The sequence below is a fragment of the Pygocentrus nattereri genome, chromosome 14 (assembly GCF_015220715.1).
Source record: "Pygocentrus nattereri isolate fPygNat1 chromosome 14, fPygNat1.pri, whole genome shotgun sequence".
Classification (NCBI taxonomy): domain Eukaryota; kingdom Metazoa; phylum Chordata; class Actinopteri; order Characiformes; family Serrasalmidae; genus Pygocentrus; species Pygocentrus nattereri.
In genome coordinates this window covers 9,292,509-9,308,654 of record NC_051224.1, presented here as the reverse complement: position 1 = coordinate 9,308,654, position 16,146 = coordinate 9,292,509, and the positions used below count along the sequence as shown (strand labels likewise).

The following is a 16,146-nucleotide window of genomic DNA, read 5'->3' as shown; positions in this document are numbered from 1 at the left end:
TGTCTTTTACGTGACTCACTGAAAGGTCAGTGGCTTTAAACAAGACATTTTGTTTAAATTTACTGACTGCAGTGAAGGGCAGACTAAACAAGAACTGCTGTTGAAAACATGCATGCAGAATGGAACAGTGAGTTGTCTAGATTTTAGAGCAAGCATGCTTATTGGCTCATGGATGCTGATAAGACCAGCTTCTTGTGCACTGAAATTTGGTACTGTTTTTCAATACTTGGTACTACTGAAGTGATTTGTTCAGTACAATGGAAGAAATACATTTCTGTACCCAGAAGTCTCAGCCCACTCGTATATCAAACACCAGCAAAAAAAGTGCTGATCTAGGATCTCCTTGCTCCCTTCCTTGTAATTCCATTCACTCAGATAGAAAAAGCAAGATCAATGCACCGAGGTGACCCTCTTTTACTTTTGGAGTAATTTGAGACGATGTGACGAAGTGTTTGTTTTTACTGAAAGCACTGCACATGTAGAGAGGCTTTCTACAAAGGTTTTAATTCAGATCAGTTTGCAAAATGGTATCTGGAAGGTGTATGCACCGTGTAATATTGACCCACCAGTGGTGTACATAAAGTTGTTTTGTGATGATGACTGAATTCCTTAAAATATATGATGTTCTAATTGAGACAGATTTATAAAGACGAGAGATTAAAGACTATATAAGGACTCATCCTTGGAAGATACAAGTAATGTAAGCTCACGATAGTCTTCTGTGGTTTTCGGCCCTGACCCAGGGCATCTGTATGGAGAAAGGTTTACGTCACAAGGTTTTGTTGTCATGGGCAAAGATACAAGTCTAACTGAAGTTAAGTGGATCAGCTTTGTTTCATTTACATTGCAATAAAAAAAAACCTTTTCTTCAAAATGTACTGTTTTACTTTTCTTGGCTTATGGTAGTTTCTTCAATAACAAAGTCTGTAGGTGTTAAATATGCAAAGCATGTTGCTTCTGCTGGTATGGTGTAAGACAATGTGAAGTGGGGAAAACTCAAGTTCAGCTATTGCAGGACTCTAATAGATGCCAGTGCTGCACATCTTCATTAACTGGCAGTTGTGTTCACTGTGTACTGGGATCCTGTATTAGACGTTTAGAAGTTATTTGTTCTCAGCTGCCTAATTATTAAGTTAAAGCTATCATGTAAGAATGAAGATAATCAGAGGCCTTCTCATTATCTGCAGTCAGTTGTCTTAACCACTAGATGGCAGTACTGCATTGGACTATATCAAAACTTCATTCAACCCACAGAAAAGCTGCAAAAACTGCCAATCATGAGTCTGTATGTAACTGTACCCTACGCTCTAAGCAAAGGGGTTCTTTGGCTTGTAACAATAGTGGAACCCTTTTTGGTGCTATGTAGAACTGTTTTCAAAAAGGTTCTACATAGAGTCATCTACAGCACATTCTCTATCAATCTAAAGAACTCTAACAAAGCAAGGAATCCCCAAACCATGCAAAGGGTTCAGTGTTCATGGTTCTACAAAGATCCATTTTCTTGACTAAAGAACCATCTTTTAAATGGGTGTATATGTTCATTAAGTCTGTTCTTGGAAGTGATAAATCTTGCTGAAGTATTTTTTTCAATCAATCAGTCATTCAATGGCTCTCAGCCTTACTAAACACAGGCTACAGAGCCGACTAGCATGTGGATCAAGCAAGCAGAGCAAAACGGGGCTTCCATTGAGCTGTTTGGTCGCAGATACTGTGTACTTGGAATTTAAAATCATCCCAAATTGTTTGTTCTCGATTGATGAATCGATTAATCGATGAATCACCGTAATGGTGTTCATTAAACGCAGGAATGACTCACGCCTGATAATAGCAAAAGAGCTACTGTCCTGAACACTAGATGGCAGTGTCATTACTTGGCATTCCTCAGGCGGCTCTCTGGCTCGGTACTGAAGCGTTACATTCTTTTTTTTTAATACAGATCGGAGTGAATAAATGTTTGGTATGATGGTATATTTTTTGCAAATTTCATCCATCCATCCATCATCTTCCGCTCCTCCGGGGTTCGGGTCGCGGGGCAGCATCTTAAGCCTAGAGGCCCAGACCTCCCTTTCTCCAGCCACTTCCACTAGCTGTCCGGGGGGGATTCCGAGGCGCTCCTAGGCCAGCTGGGCAATATAGTCACACCAGCGTGTCCTGGGTCTTCCCCGGGGTCTCCTCCCTAGTGGACTTGCCTGTGACACCTCCCGAGGGAGGCGTCCAGGAGGCATCCTAACCAGATGCCCGAACCACCTCAACTGGCTCCTCTCGACGTGAAGAAGCAGCGGCTCTACTCCGAGTCCCTCCCGGATGACCGAACTTCTCACCCTATCTCTAAGGGAGAGTCCAGACACCCTGTGGAGGAAACTCATTTCGGCCGCTTGTATTCGCGATCTCGTTCTTTCGGTCATTACCCAAAGCTCATGACCATAGGTGAGGGTGGGAACGTAGATCAACCGGTAAATCTAGAGCTTTATCTGCAAATTTCATTTTGTGTATATAATATTTACCTAAAATTATAACTAAATTTATTATAAATGTTTCTTTAGGGTTAAATAAGGGGTCATTAAAAATATATAATATATATTGGCCTTTGAAAGGAATTTCCTTACCAAATCTTCTCTTCAAATCTAAAAATAGAGCAGTCCAAAAAGAAGCTGACCACTTAAAGGTTACTGAGGGAATAGATTTATGAGATAAAAGCTTCCTAATAAAATCATTATTACACTTCTTGTCTACTATATCTACTCCATTTAAAGAAATAATGTAAATATTTAAGGAAAAAGCATCTGAAATCTTGTAATTACCTTTAAGTAAGCAAAGAAGACCATCAGGAATAGCTTCACATACCCTTTTAAAATCAGTTTTTGAACCAATAGTTCCAAATTTGTTGTGTACTGAGTTACATTGTGGGACAGTGAAACCGACTGACTGTTCATCAATAAGCAAAACGACACAGATTGTAGAACAAGCTGTTTATCGATAAAGTGATGTAGGTTTAGGCTGTATTTTACAACACAAAAGGCCAAACTGCATTCTTGGTTGTCGCTGAGTCTGAATTTAGCCTATTGTGAGAAACTCTGCGAAACCTTTCCTCAATAAAGTCGCGACGGACTCATCACTGATTCATTGCTTCATAAAATCCAGCAAGCAACGTTTCAAGCTGACGACGTGGATTTACTGTCAGTGACTGAGAGATATGGGAATCATGAGGACAATATAACACTGTTTTTGTACATGAAGGAGCCTCCTGCTTGACTGTAATGGGTATTTACGTGTGTGTCATGTTTTACATCAGTTCATGAAAGTGCTCATAAAAAATAGCATTTTCATAAATCTGTAGGCTAATTAAATACAGTAGTGAGCAAACGTTTTAAGCAAGAAAATTTCGAATAAATGCAAATGAATGGTGCACTGTGAATTGATGTGTTAGCTTAACATTTTCCAGAACTCTCTTTGAGGAAGCCCTGTGTTACAGTATTTACAGTATTTACATCTAATAGCCAGTTCAGCTGATCAGTCCTTCAGTAAAACCCATGGAACTATGAAATGGCTGGAGGTCAGGAACTAAACCAGTTTTTTTCTTATTCTTTTAAGAAATATATCAATCATCTTTTAAAACTCTTGTTACATTTTACTATATTTATGTTTATTTGTGTTTATTTCATTGTAATATAGTGTTTTACTGGCCAAAACACAAATACTGCCCAGATAAATAATGCTCTTGGCTGCCTAGGACCTTCTGCACCATACAATAAGGCAAAGCATAAATGTTATGGAAAAGCCTAAAAACATAAAAACGCAGCAATTGCTCATGCTGGTGGTGTATGCTGGTCAAGCTGGTGACCCCATCATGGTCACACTGGTTGACCAGCATACCAGCGTCAAAACACAAAATATCGTTTTTCATTTTTTGGCTCATTTTGAAAATGCCTGTTGCCCTTTACATTGTGTGTCAATTTCATGATGAAGGAACCAAAAGAAACAGCCCAACATGACTTGGAAAAATTGGAGATACAAGGTTTTGTTCAATCAGCAGTGATATGCTGGTTTTGCTGCTGACCCACAAAGCTGGCCTGTGCTGTTTTTTCTAGAAGGGCATGTGATTCTTTTATATCAGATAACACCATTTATTTTAGAAGTGAAATGTGAAGGAATCTGGACGTTCCGTGTGGGAAGTGCCGTTCTACATTCAGGTCTCTGTTGCGAAAACAGGTGCAGTCCAGCAGGAAAGAGACTGATAATGACAGGATTAAACAATTAACCGTTGGATGTCACTGGACGGAGAGCGACTTTCCAGGCCTGTGAACTAGACCTGCACGGGAGGAAAGCTTCAGTGCGATTGGACCACATTTCTGACCTTTCAGTACCATCAACAACCAGGATTGTAGGATTCTATGAGAAACATTTAATAGTAGAAAGTCTTTACTGATACTTTACTGATAAACAAACCTACACATGGAGGGAGTAAATATGACTATATGAATATAATCACAATACACTTTTCTGAGCATTATGGGTAGCATCATCCCACTGTGACATTTTAGTTCACATTATTTTTTACAGACGGTTTGATTTTTATTGTTCCTGTTACTTCTTAAAAAGTTTCATTTTGCAAACGTTGAAACAAAGGTGGGGTTCTTTGAGTGTTCTTAGTAAAGGCAATGATTATATAGATCCATAACGATGCACACAACCATCTGAATGCTTAAATTACTCTTCACTATGAAATGATTACATACAACAACTAAGAGTTCCATTATTGTGACACACATACTATACAGGGGCGGCACGGTGGCATGGTGGGTAATGCTGTCGCCTCACAGCCAGGAAGGCCTGGGTTCGATTCCCTGGCTGGGCAACCGGGGTCCTCTGCGGTTCTGCGGTTTCCTCCCACAGTCCAAAGACATGCAGTCAGGCCAATTGGACATGCTAAATTCCCCCTAGGTGTGAGTGACTGTCTGTGTCTGTCTGTCTGCCCTGCGATGGACTGGTGACCTGTCCAGGGTGTATCCTGCCTTCCGCCCGAGGACTCCTGGGATAGGCTCCAGCACCCCCCCGCGACCCTGATGGAGAAGCGGCTTAGAAAATGGATGGATGGATGGACATACTATACAGATCTTTGGTAAGAGTGTGCTGTTTTCTCCATTCTAGTTCACAAATCTATGAAAAACGAAATATTGTGACATATATCATGCATCATAAAAATGCTTTTGAGAATCATGATATTTTTGTACCATCGCCCCACCATTAGCTGCACTCAGCCAGCAAGACCTCTTTGTGTCTCTTTCATTGTTTTCCGCTACACACTGCTTTTCTGTTCCACAAGCAAGCCAGCAAAGTTTATTTATGTAGCGCTTTTTACAACAGGTGTTGTCACAAAGCAGCTTTACAGAACAATCAGTATTACAGAAAGAAAAAGAAAAGAAAATCTGGGTCCAAGCCCCCTTGAGCGTCGCCAGTGGCGACAGTGGCAAGGAAAAACTACCTAAGAGCAGGAGGAAGAAACCTTGAGAGGAACTAAGACGCAGAAAGGGAACCCATCCTCATCTGGTCGACAAAAAGGGTTTGGGTTACAGATTAAAATCAGTCCTTAAGTACTATATTATAAATCTGTAAATACAGTACTGTGTGAAAGTTTTAGGCATCTAAGCAAATTTTTAAACAGTTGACCTCAGCAGTGAGTTTATCTCAATATACATTAGAATAAAGTCATATTAATAATTCAAATGAACATGAAAACAATAAAAAGTAACAAGAATTTTTTGGGTCCATATTTTTCCTTGACACCTTCACAGTCGCCACAGAGACTCTTAATATCATCAATCACATCATGAGCTCAATTTACTGAAGCACTGATTGGTCAAACAAGGAGTTGCTTTTTAACTACATATAACACTGGACTTCCTCGAGGAGAGGCTTGAAAATGGTTAAACAAGCACACGAACATCCATAAAATCACTATTGTGTGTGTATATATATATATATATATATATATATATACACTATAGAAAAACACTTGAAACTCTGTTGTGGCACCCAAAGAGTAAAGCGGGACTTAAACAACAAGCAGATTGTGTATGTGAATGAGAATATTGAGACAAAGGAGTTTCTACAGAGTTTTAGGAAAAGGCTAGGTCAATGTGTGGGAGTGGACACCACAAGTATTTCCTCAACCTGTTTTATAACCTAACAGGAATTTTAATGTATGCCAACAATTTCCTGAAGCAATTTCTAGAACACCTGGGCTATGTTTACCAGCACAGCTAGATAACAGTCAGGTCTGTCTGCATACTGGCAAGTCCAGGAGGTGCCAGTGATGACTCACTTCAATGTGCAATTAACCATAACATAAATCCTTTGTGTATGATTATTAAATGACCGTTAGTGTTAATATTAGTAGTGCAGATTATTTTGTTGATATATATCAATATATCGCTGTTGTCGGAAGAAAACCGTGTATCTCCAAAATGACAACTTTACAGGATAGGGAAAAAACCTTCTTTACTTTTAATGTAAGTCAATGGATCCAGAGTTTTTTCCATGTCATTTTGGTCCATTTCTTTTGGTCCGTTCATCATGAAATTTACATACAATGTAAAAGACAACATGCATTTTCAAATTTTTGTCAAAAAGTGAAAAACAACAAAAAAATGGAGATACAAGGTTGTCTTCTGACAACAGTGATATGTTACTACAGGTGAGGTAAGAACTTAAAAAAATGCCCTCATTAAGATTTGAGTGATATGCTGGACTAAAGACAATAGCAAATGTAAAAGGAACAGACCTTTAACTGCAGATGTTAAGAAGATGTAAAGTGTGTATCAAATAAACATACAAAACAAAGCTTTACACCAGTGGTCACCAATCTTCCACTTGACACATAAATCATGACACGTAACTGCTGTTATTTACTGTCTGTCCTAAAAAAGTGTCATTGCCTTTTACCAGCAACTGAACCAGCCAAACAGTGGCCTTCTGAAGATGTTAATTAGCTCGAGCAGCAATTTCAGATTGTGGGTTGGAATTGGACTCTGCAAGAAGGTTGGTGACCACTGCCTTCAATCACTGTGTCTTACTTAAAATACTTTTTTTTGTAAATTAAGACAAAGTAGTTTGCACATATGTTTACCAAAGCAAATATTTAAAACCCTCATCTACTAAGATCTAGAGTGTATTTGCAATATCATTTGCATACAGTGTTGTTAAATAAAAGTGAAATTGTAATAAAGTTTTCCCAAAACAAAAGTAACAAATCAGCCAGATCACTGAAAAAACTGCTTAAATATTTATCTTCCCTCTTCATTTATAAAACACGTATTCATATCTCTAAATACTCTTACAATAGCTTAGAGGCAAGGTGCTACAAAAAATGTTACCTACAAATATAAAAACAGGTTAAAATTTTAAAAAGCAACAGAAAAGTGTTGTGACCCAAACAGCCAATGAAGAGCTGTGTTTAACAGTTGGAAACAAACTGAAGAAGCCTAGTTAATGTTTCCTTCATCTTCTGCCAACTACAATTTAGGATGCTCACAAAATTCGGATGCTCATGTACTTTTATATTTTCACTTTCACTGCTGGAAGTTAAGCACAACATGTAACGGCTTATTTACTGTTTGGCCTAAAAGAGCGTCATTGCCTTTTTTGGGGGTGGGGAATCCAGCAACTGATTGTATGGTTATGATCTGTTATCTCCAACTCATCATCTGAATCACACCAAGTTACCCCTGAAATAGGACTGATGGCAAAATTCCAGTAACACAGGGTGATATAAACATGGTTTTAGGAGTTAGGTTTACGGATGAAATTGCTAATTAAAAATATTGGCTCATGTGATCTGTAAAATGAAAGTGGATTTAAGGCCCATTTTGAAATGTACTTTATCTGCCGGCTGTGCTGCCAAATGAAGGCAGAATGTAGGTCAAATATAAGTAGGTGAAAAAACACATTGCTCAGTGGCGAAATGAATGGATTTACTTAAAATCACTTAATTTCAACAAAATGTACCAAAGAATTATGAGGCTTTAAATAAGACATGAAAAGTGGAAATTGGGAAACTGGGAAAGTACAAGGCAGAGGTTTTATTACTTTTTATACAGTCTAATGCAAAGGTTTTAACACCCCCAGTTAAACGACATTTTCTTGATTTTCTAAGTGAAAATAGGTGAATACGACCTTTACATGGAACAAGCTTTAATATGGCATTTGTCTGCACTTTTTCGGGCAGAGTTCCTGTTTTATTTTGATTTTAACCTACTGGAAAAACATAAAGGGCCACATTATATATGTGGTGCCCTACTTCTGCATGTGGCTGTGGGTAGGCTATATTACAGGTGAATAGTGTGCAAGCAAAAATGAGTTTACTCATACTTTTGTTTTTATTTCCCCTTTTATTTGTACTCACATAGAGTTGTCTTTGATAAAATGTCATTATTAACGCATCATAAAAAGTTACTACCCAACAGTCAGGTATAGACACTATATGGTAAATGCTTAATTGTGTCCAGAACTATATCTTCATTTTTAGCTGTTTATTATTCACAAGTCTTTGCTATGATTTCCAACCAACGTAAACCTTAATTTGTTCAGGGTTTCACAATCAGGGATACATTATCACAAAAAAAGACAGAAACCTTTGTTGTCTTTCCTTCTGCTCTACCTTCCATTGTGCATGCATCTTTGTTATTATCTATGGTTACAGTGTACCTGCGCTGCTGTTGACTGTAAGAGCAAATTACCATCTAACCTACTGCTAAGTGGAAGTCTCTGACAGCACAGGAACACAATAAAAAAGTGATGAAACTATGGTACCTACTGTAAACCTGCTAACCTTATATTCTTGTGTATTGTAATGAGTACACCACAGCCATTTTTAGTCGAACGTTGGAATAATAAATACACGACTAATCAGTCCAGTATATTACAACTGACTTGTATGGGATTAACTTGAATTGCCTGGGTACATATTACTCAGTTGAGCATCTTAAAAGTTACTTAACATATAAAACCACTAGACCTACAGTTTTAAACAAACCCAACATTGCTTTTTTTGGGTAATCCATAAAAATAATCTGTCCAGTTAAACAAAAGTTACATCACTTCAGTGTGCATTTACTTGCATTTCTTAAGCTCGCATTCCTCAATCAAGGATCTCAGAAGCTACTTAACAAAGTTGTGTGGAACTAGTTAAGACTTAGTATCCTGCTATATTTAATGCACAATGAGTGTGCAGACATGAAAAACTAAGAAAGCTGGTCATCTCTGCAAGCACACCTCGAATTCATTTTACTTACACACACAAGCAGGTTTGGAGTAGTTTAGAAGAAAGGAGAATCACTTCAGAATATAATACGTGTAGGTTTTAATGAAATACCCCTTGGTGTTCAGGGGGTCCCACGTTAGCTGGCTGCTAACCCCCTTGCCTGTGCTGATGCTAGCTTCAGCTATCGCCTTTCCCTGAATTTGTATGAGCTTCTATTTTTCCTAACAGACAGCAGCATGACGTCAGAATATATTCATTTTCAGGGACACTCCCCCAGACTTTTTTTTGTTGTTTCAGGGGGTCACAGAGTTTAATTAGGACGTCCCAGACCCCCGGGACCCCCTGTATTTCGCATCACGCTTTTACATAAAGATGGAAGACGGAAACTCCTGGTCCAGACAAAAACAAAAGCAGCGTTTATTGCATTCCTACGTGATTCTTCACGCGTTCCTCACTTGAAGCAGTTCCACCTCTGCACGAATGACGCAATAGAAATTGTCCGGGAGCGCTGTTCATTGCTATTGGCTAATAGGTCCCGCTATCTGCGCTGGGATTGGCTTGCCCGTGCATGTGCACGCTTATCAGGCCCCGCCTCCAGTCTCTATCTGTTTATAAACGCCTGGTCATGCCGGCTCTCACTACTGATTACAGGTGGGTAGAAGTTCTAGATCTGATAGTAAGACGAAGCCATAAACCCGAGTGCTTTACTCTGCCTGTCCAGCATGGAAGAAGAGAAGAGATACCCAGCAAACGTTCGCCTTATCGGAGTGATGCACAAGGAGACAAGCAAAGTAAGGCGGCTTGTGCCTATCGTTAAGAAACCTGTATTATGCAGCGGCGGGGAATAAATAAGGAAAAACTCCGCACACACTGACTAAAAGCCTGTTGTTTTCCTCTAGCTGTACGTGACCTCCGTTCTTTGGTCAGATCAAAATGAGATCATCATCTACAGAAACTTGGAGGATTTCAAGACACTGCATGTGAGTTGTTATTCTCGTTTTCCTTTTTTTCTGCATCATTATTTATCATTGTTATAACGTAGTCCAATTTATTCATTATCTAATGCGCTTTTATTCTCTTTTTTATTTATTTAGAAACAGCTGCAGAAGAAGTTTCCCTCAAGCCGCCTAAGAAAGTCAGAAAGAGTTGTTCCCAAGTTTAAAGGTAAACGTTAAACATGTGATAAATAAATCAGTATTAGAGTGCGGTCACCTCCTGGGCCTCGGACAGTGCGTTTATGCTGCTCTCTGGGCTTCTCTCAGCAGACAAATTGCGGGGCGCTCAGAGGAAGAGAGTGGACCGCTCAGTGCTGAGGCTGCGGGCTCTTGAGGAGTACTGCAGCGCTCTGCTCACCGAGCCGCGCACCGCTCAGAGCCCCGAGCTCAGCAGCTTTCTGCTGCCCCGACCAGACGACCTCAAACCCGAATTCGCACAGAACAGGTATCCATTTTTACTGATACCCATTATATTATCGAATACAATGGCCGCAGCGTCTCTAGAGGAAGGGGCTTAGTTTCTTTCCCTGCTAGCATGCTGCAGCTAACCAGTCGCGTTCTGCGGTTAGCTTTAGCAGTGCGGTCATTTTCTTCTTTCTTCTTCTTGTAGCGGCGGTCCTTCACTATCTTTGCTGTTTTTGTGACAGACGTTAACACTTACTGTTCTGCAGTAGTGTAGTTCTTGGGTAACGTTTCCATGTAGTTGTTGACAGGGTTGAGAAAAGTCCAGTTACATTATAGCTGCGTCCAAAATCACATGGTTGTATTCTACATAGTGTACTTTTACTGGAGGTGTACTATTTATGACACTGTTTAGTAGTTATAGTATGTGGTTTTGGATGCAGCCCATATTTAAGTACTTATTTAAAGTGGAACCATGGAGCCAAAAAAATACTTGAGAGAAAGTCAAAAAGTATAGACATTTTAAAAGTATATAAATGTAAAAAAAAGTACATTTTTACAGGTCAAAACGCAAAGGAACTACTCCATTTAGCTAGAGAAGCTCCAAATTTGGCCTGTAAATGTTTAATAGATAGAGTGAAAAGTACTTTTTTTTTCTTGGAAATGTAAAAGTAAAAAAATTAATATTTGAGTACAAAGTACTGATTTATACACTACAAGTTGGCAAATGCAAACAGAAATTTACTTCTAACCATCTTATTCATGGCCATTTTATTGTAAACATGTGCCCATAAACAGTCGATGACTGAGGTGTCCTTGAGCAAGACACCTAACCCCCAATTGCTCCCCGGGCGACGTGGATAGGGCTGCCCACCGCTCCGGGAAAGTGTGCTCACTGCCCCATAGTGTGTGTATTCACTAGTGTGTATGTGGTGTTTCACTTCACGGATGGGTTAAATGCAGAGGTGGAATTTCCCCGTTTGTGGGGTTAAAAAAAGTATCACTTGACTTGACTTGTACATATGTAAAATAATTTAAAATAACCCAATTTTAGGCTTACCTGAATAAAGCCTTTGTGTGCTTCAGGCTAGCATTTGTTATACTTGCATTATTCATCTTTGAGTCTGTCAAAGCAAGTAGTGAAATATTGAAAAGAATTATTGGTCTTCTGTTTACTGCAGCATTATGATCATGCCATCTGAGGAGTCCCTGGGCAGAAGTGGTGGCAGAGGATCAGATGCTGGAGTAACACAGCCATTTGTGACCGAGACATATTGTTGCATCGCTGCCTATGAGACAAAAGACACAAAGAACCGACCCTTCAAGGTGAAGGCAGATGAGACTCTGGATGTGCTCATCAAGGACAAAGCAGGTGAGGTGGACAACTGACTGACGTGACATCATTTAAACAGCTTGGATGGAGTTGGTCATATGGACTCACTGCATTATGAATAGAGCTTCTCTGCTGTTTTTAATATTCAGATGCATTAGTTGTAGGTCTAAGTTTGGTAACTGTCTCTGCTCAGGATGGTGGTTGGTGGAGAACGAGGCAAAGTGTCTCGCCTGGTTTCCTGCTCCATACCTGGAAAAAGCAGAGATGGATGATGATGAGGATCTGGCAGATGGTGAATGTAAGATTGCCTCTTCCGGAATAAAGTTTCTCTTCTCTACAAGATAAACAAACTTCATATAAACATTCATTTTCAATTCTTCCCCGTAGGTGTTTTGTATGTTGCTGCCAGAAGTTACAAATCCACGAACAGGGACGAGCTATCTGTGGAGATCGGCTCTGTGGTTGAGGTGCTTCAGAGAACTGATAATGGATGGTGGCTTGTCAGGTAAACTCTTAATCTCTTTGACTGCAGACAAAAGACCAAATGATGCATGAAAGGTGATGCATGCATGCCATTCAATAGTGAATGTTCAGAGATCTGTCAGCTGTGTAGGATACAGATGAGTCTTGTTTTTTGAAAATGTTCGAAAGAAAATGCTCGTCAGTTTCTTTAGAAGATATGGTATTTTAACCTGATATTAATGTTGCGCCTAGTATCTCATAGCACCTTTCTTTAATTTCAGATATAACACCAAGACAGGCTACGTCCCTTCTATGTACCTGCAGCCATACAATAACCCGCAAGCGCGTATGGTTATTGCTCAAAGGGAGAATTGTGGTTCTATGCTGAACCTGGCTGAGCTGCAGAACCAAGCCCATGAGCTTAGTCGTTCCCAGGGCAACCTCCTGCAGCTCCCAGGCAATGGCCTGTGTCTCGTGGGTAGGGCCAAATCCCGCTCCATGGATGTGATCCCACACCCCCAGACCAGTCCCGTGGCCAAGCGAGTTGCACCCACCATCCAGGTGCAGCCTGCAGAGGAGGGAAGAGACAGAAGCCTTAGCAGGGGCAGTGAGGGCAGTGAGACAGGCTTCAGCGATGACAGCTCCTCAGGCAACGAGTCCCTCAGCACCAGCCACTCAGATATCCAGCAGAGCCGCACCCCCACACCCATAGTAACCGACCGCTTGAGACCGAGCAGGGCCAACGAAGGCAGGCTAACTGCCAGCACCTCCGACCCCAACATGTTCAAACTGCCTAGCACCCCCAAAGTACCCCCCAGGCCTCAGGCACAGGAGATCCTCAAACGCTGCACTACCATCACCCGCAAAAACGCCTCCAAGAACCAACAGTCACCTCAGCTTGAAGTCTACAGTCGCTGAACAGAACTTTGGGACTTTTTCAGAATGTTAAGCCAGATGTGGGCAGGCTGTTGGCCAGGATGCAGACGGGTGTTACAGGTTCAGATCAGCATGCAATGAAAGAGAACCAGCTGTTACTGTCATCATGGTATTTATGTTTAGTTTATTGAAAATGGCAGAGACTGGTTATTTTCTGAATTTGTTATGTATTTTGATTTGCTTCTTGCTCCCTAAAGCTAAATCATTTACAGGCCATTGTCATGAGTAAATCATATCAGGCCAGAAGTCAAAGATGTTTCACTATGATGTCACTATGTTGATTGCACAGAAAAGCCACTGATGCACTACAGCTGCATGTTCATTATGTAATGTCTACTTTTTGGATGGAATACATTGTAAATAGGGGGCATAATGATATTTGTCATGTCTGCTGATGTCGATAATTGTTTAAAAAAAGTTTAAAATACTGGTCAAATATTTGAAGACGTATTTATTGTACTCGGAACATTTAGGTGATGCCGAGCTACTGCACTTTACATTTTGTTCATTTTACTGCACTTGTAACCCTCGAGGAATAAATACATTTTTCCAAAATCCTAATCTCTACATCTATAAAATGTAAAATCAAAATAAATGTATGAGCATCTGCAAATACATATGTGAAAAATATGGGATATCTGCATCGGCCCTTATTGCTCATTGTAAGTAGTGGCATGTTGCATCATAGCTTGTCTTTCCTGTTATGTGATTTTTACCTTGTTCAGCTGCACTGATCTTACTTTTCCATACTGGAAATGCAATGCTGTGCCTTATATGCATTGTTTACTGCACTTATCAACTGATCACCTCAGCATTAATATTGTAAAGAACTATGCGTCTGTCAGATGTAACATGAAAACAATCAATTATAACTTGATCTTACATGTTACAGCGGATGTTTGTACAATCACAAATCGCATTTTGGTACATGAAAATGTTAAATGTAGAATGCTTACATTAAAAATATGTAAATATAAAAAAAAACAATGAAACTTCATGAAGTTTGAGAGCATCATTTCCTTCTTAAAGCCACAATTAAGAACAGCCTTTAACATCATTCATGAAATTATTTTAAGCACTTTAGAAGTAATTTCCCTAATCGGATTATTTTCTGCAGTTGTAGGTTAAAATAAGTTTGACAGCATTCTTTACAAACAATGCAGGTATAAAAGAGTTTTAAGTTGTTTTTCAATGAACTTTTGAACCAGTTCTTTCAAGGTTTTAGTAAATTCTGAACACTTAGACTAAAATCCTCCATTGTGACTAAAACCATCTTTTTTTCCCACATCTTCTACAGCACACAATCGTTTCTGGCCAGTGATAACTGCTCTCACGCGAAACATACTTTTCTTATGTAAAACATGGAACCTCCACGCCGTGTCATGTGTCTTGAGAATGGAAAATAGAAAGTTAAACATGCTCTCGTATCTCAAGATAATCTGGAAGAATGTGGATTCTCCAGTTCTGTGGAACCTTCTAGAATTCTTGGCAGAGTACAAGTCGTAATTAAGGCAAGTGATGAAAGGGGTAGAAAACACTTGATTACAAAATGTAAAAAAAATCATTTGTAAGTATAGAATTCACAGGATTTTCTAAAAGCATCCAGACAAACGCACATTAAATTCATGTAAAATGAAACCACTCACAACTGTTAATTTAGCTTTTTTCAAGGGCTGGTACTAGGGCTAGATGTTAGATACATAATAGTATTTATTATGTTTGTGGAAGCAAAGCTGCATGGTAGAATGGTGCACCATCACTCCTGTGTCAGCTAAACCTTTCTGCAGGTCTTTTCTTGTGTTTTACTTTGCATTTCTGGCCAAGATACAAGCAGTTCTATCTTCAAGCTTTTTTTGGTCTTCCAGATCTTGCCTTGACTTCCACTTAATTTCTTCATGACATTTTGAACAGGGGGAATTGCGAGCTGAAATCACTTTGGTATCTGTTTATAGCCTTTGTGCGCTTTATAGGCTTCAATTAGCTTTAGTGAAATTTTATAAACATCTAGGAATTTGGGGCGGCACGGTGGTGTGGTGGGTAGCGCCGTCGCCTCACAGCAAGGAGGGCCTGGGTTCAATTCCCTGGCCGGGCGGCCAGAGTCCTCTCTGTGTGGAGTGTGCATGTTCTCCCCGTGTCAGCGTGGGTATCCTCCGGGTTCTCCGGTTTCCTCCCACAGTCCAAAGACATGCAGTTGGGCCAATTGGACATGCTAAATTCCCCCTAGGTGTGAGTGACTGTCTGTGTCTGTCTGTCTGCCCTGCGATGGACTGGCGACCTGTCCAGGGTGTATCCTGCCTTCCGCCTGAAGACTGCTGGGATAGGCTCCAGCACCCCCCCGCGACCCTGACGGAGAAGCGGCTTAGAAAATGGATGGATGGATCTAGGAATTTGTGGAAAAGGGTTCCAAGACAGACTCACTAGTCTATGACACTGAGTGAGCTCAGCTTGTGCCCAGCATTAGCTACTTTATTTTTACATTCTGGCTTTTCGCTCAAGTATGTTTTGCTCCAAATGTTCACTTTTAATTGAATAAAATTTTACAGTCCTCATATTTTCCCTTAGGGTTATATGTACCGTTTCCAGTCCTGATAGGTAGACACACTACATGTATATTAACTTTTAGCAGAGAAGCAAAATACAGTCCTGTTACTCTGAACATCTGTGCATCTCCTACAGTCAATCAACAGCTTCACCCGGCCCACAGAACATAGTGTTTTCACATTGGACGTATCTTGCCTTTCCACGATTACACAGACACG

General features: G+C 40.1%; 1 protein-coding gene across 2 annotated transcripts; it reads left to right on the top strand.

Annotated features, from left to right (window-relative positions):
- The first annotated feature begins 9,915 nt into the window (after positions 1-9,915).
- Positions 9,916-14,306, top strand: noxo1a (NADPH oxidase organizer 1a). 2 transcript variants are annotated; one of them, XM_037544668.1, is made up of 8 exons: positions 9,916-10,050; positions 10,159-10,239; positions 10,354-10,423; positions 10,525-10,699; positions 11,838-12,028; positions 12,183-12,287; positions 12,377-12,494; positions 12,733-14,306. In XM_037544668.1, the coding sequence occupies exons 1-8, from the start codon at positions 9,982-9,984 to the stop codon at positions 13,367-13,369; spliced, it is 1,446 nt and encodes a 481-aa protein (XP_037400565.1). In that variant the 5' UTR covers positions 9,916-9,981; the 3' UTR covers positions 13,370-14,306. The 2 variants fall into 2 exon arrangements, with proteins under 2 accessions (XP_037400565.1, XP_017539650.2); XM_017684161.2 differs by having other exon boundaries at positions 10,522-10,699.
- Positions 14,307-16,146: the final 1,840 nt, after the last annotated feature.